Below are 2,875 nucleotides of genomic sequence, written 5' to 3' on the forward strand. Positions count from 1 at the left end.
AAAAAAAAAAAAGAAAATCTGGGATATCAGACTCTATATCTAAGTCTGATATCTCTGAGAAAACTTTAATGAGTAGCCAGGCTGAGAGGCCTGATCTAGATGGTGTCTAATGCTTTCTCTTGCTCTGACTTGCTGACTCTTGGTATTCAAGAAAGACCTCTCACACAGGCCGCAGGGACAAGGAGACCCTCCAGTGCAGAATGTCAGCATGGGCTGTGTTTATTTCAGGCAGCAGTATAGTCAGTCTGTCCACTTCAGATCAGCCACAGCTCTGGGGCCAGACCCTGCTCTGGTGGCTGCAGACTTTCATTTATATTTGCAGAAGTCTTTAAGTCCTTCGGGGAGGTGGAGCCCATCGATGGCCAGCCGGTGTACTACGTTCCTCTGGATAACTAGGCGGCACAGAGTCTGCAGAGATGGCACTGTGGAGAGAAGGAGGTCAAATGCAAACTGGACTGGAAGGGGCTGACTGGAACTGAGAAAAATCTAGGTTTGGGTCTCTACTACTGTGCCATGAATGTGGAAATAATTCTTTTTTTTTTTTTTGGTCAGTCGTGGGGTTTGAACTCTGGGCCTGGGCGCTGACCCTCAGCTCTTCAGCTCAAGGATAGCTACAACGCCACTTCCAGTTTTTCTGGTGGCTCATTGGAGACAAGAGTCTCACAGACATACTTGCCCCAGCTAGCTTCGCACTGTGATCCTCAGATCTCAGCCTCCGGAATAGCTAGGATTGCTGCGTGGAAAATTATTTTGCTCAGGTTCATCCTACTTTGTGCAGGCTGGGCCTGTGGTTGAAACTAACACCTTTTCTTTCTTTTTTTTTTTTTTTTTTTGTCGGTCATGGGGCTTGAACTCTGGGCCTGGGCACTGCCCCTCAGCTCTTCAGCTCAAGGCGAGTGCTCTACCACTTGAGCTACAGTGCCACTTCCGGTTTTCTGGTGGTTTACTGGAGATAGGAGTCTCACGGTCTCTCCTGCCCAGGCTGGCTTTGAACCGAGATCCTCAGATCTCAGCCTCCTGAGTAGCTAGGATTACAGGCGTGAGCCACCAGCGCCCGGCTAACTAACACCTTTTCTTGAGATTTTTTTTTTAACCAGGCTGTAGCTGTGTTTCTGCTATAATTCTCTCCCTCCTTCACTTAGCAGCTTCAGGCTAGTGTCTGATTTGCCTATGTAACCACAGCCTTAGTGTAGAGCAGGTTTTAGTTCACTGAGTTCATGAAATGTGATCGAAGTTTAATGGAGTCTGGCACCAGTAGCTCACACCTGTAATCCTAACTACTCAGGAGGCACCCAGGCCCTGAATTCAAGCCCCAGAATCAGTGTGCACACACATGTAGACATGCACGCACGCGTGTGCACAGAGGTTTAATGGCTGTGATAAACCAGACTTTAGTTCTTAATCTGTGATGCCTCTAAACTGATAGGCCAGGCTGGGCATGTGGCTTAGTGGTAGAGTGCTTGCCTAGCATGCATGAAGCATTCGATTCCTCGCTACCACATGAACAGAAAAAGCCAGAAGTGGCGCTGTGGCTAAGTGGTAGTGTGCTAGCCTTGAGCAAAAGAAGCTCAGGTACAGTGCCCAGTCCCTGAGTTCAAACCCCAGGACTGGCCAAAAATAAATAAACTCTGAGGGCTAAATTCATTATGTATTCATTTTTCTTTAAAGGGACTGAATTTGGACCTTGGTATTGCTGAGCAGGTGCTCTATCGCTGAGCACCTATGACCTATCTTCAGCGCTAGTATCATTTTTCTAATAAAGGAACACAGAAACTCCTCAAGAAACCCAAGAGCTAAAATTAGTTTAGAATCCCCATGGTACTCAAATACCGGAAGTTGCTTAGACTAAAAGGGGCCTGCAGAGAAATTTTGTTTTGTTTTTGTCATTGTGGGGCTTGAACTCGGCCTGGGTGATGTTCCCGAGTTCTTTTTTTGCTCAAGGCCAGCCCTCTACCACTTGAGCCACAGTACCACCAACAGCCGTTTTTCTGAGTAGTTTACTTGGGGGGTGAGAGCTTCAGGGACTTTTCTGCCAGGCTGGCTTTCGAACAGTCATCCTCAGACCTCAGCTATCTCCCCATCTCAAGTACAGCTGGGCCAAGCGCAAGGCCAGGGAGCCCTAGCAGACCCCCTGTCCCCACTGTGGATCAGGGCGTGGGTACCTACATCCATACTCAAGCTGGACCAGGCGCACACTCTTGGTGGAGGCAAACACGTCCACCACGGCGTAGAGGGGCTGGGAAGCTGGCAGCCCCCGGGCGCTGGGGCCCATGTCCTCGCCATTGACGAGGATGTGCATGTCGGCCGTCCCATCCCGGTGGGGGCAAAAGAGGACGCCCAGGCGGCTGCGGCGCGCGGTGGGAGGCAGCACGTTCAGCTCGTAGAGCTGGTCCAGCAGGTGGCTGTAGCGGCCCGGCCGGCTGCGGCCCACCAGGCGGTCCCGCGGGAGTCGGAACTGCTCCACGCACAGATAGGGCTCCAGCAGGAGGGCGGCGGGGCGGCCGGGGGCCAGCACCTCGGCCGCGGGCTGGCCCTCCCGGGGCACCCGGTTATGGTGGCGCGTGATGGCGAAGACCCAGGTGTGGCCCAGGCTGACCAGGTCCGGCAGGGAAAACTCGGGCACGGTGGCCAGCCCGGCGGGGTCCAGCGCCGTCAGCCCGAGGCGCAGGTGGCCGCACCAGCCCGGCTCTTTCTCCTCGATCTCCACCAGGAACACCTGGCCGGGGGCCAGCGGCTCGCGGCTGAAGCACACGCCGTGGGCGAAGCTGTCCACGCGCGTGGCCCGCGTCCCCGAGGGGTCCAGGCGGATGTTGGCTCCGTGCACCCGATGGAAACGGGTGGGAGGGGGCTCGGGACGCGCGGCGCCCCCGGGGAC

At 54.3% G+C, this 2,875-nt stretch overlaps 1 protein-coding gene across 1 annotated transcript; it reads right to left on the reverse strand.

Moving 5' to 3' along the window:
- Positions 1–198: 198 nt before the first annotated feature.
- On the reverse strand, positions 199–2,872 carry Neurl2 (neuralized E3 ubiquitin protein ligase 2; the record flags this gene model as incomplete). Its single annotated transcript, XM_013010728.1, has 2 exons — positions 199–422; positions 2,167–2,872. Coding segments are annotated over 2 exons (822 nt in total), but the record flags the coding sequence as incomplete, so codon positions are not given.
- Positions 2,873–2,875: the final 3 nt, after the last annotated feature.

Source organism: Dipodomys ordii, unplaced genomic scaffold, assembly GCF_000151885.1.
Source record: "Dipodomys ordii isolate 6190 unplaced genomic scaffold, Dord_2.0 Scaffold13, whole genome shotgun sequence".
NCBI classification, from domain to species: Eukaryota; Metazoa; Chordata; class Mammalia; order Rodentia; family Heteromyidae; genus Dipodomys; species Dipodomys ordii.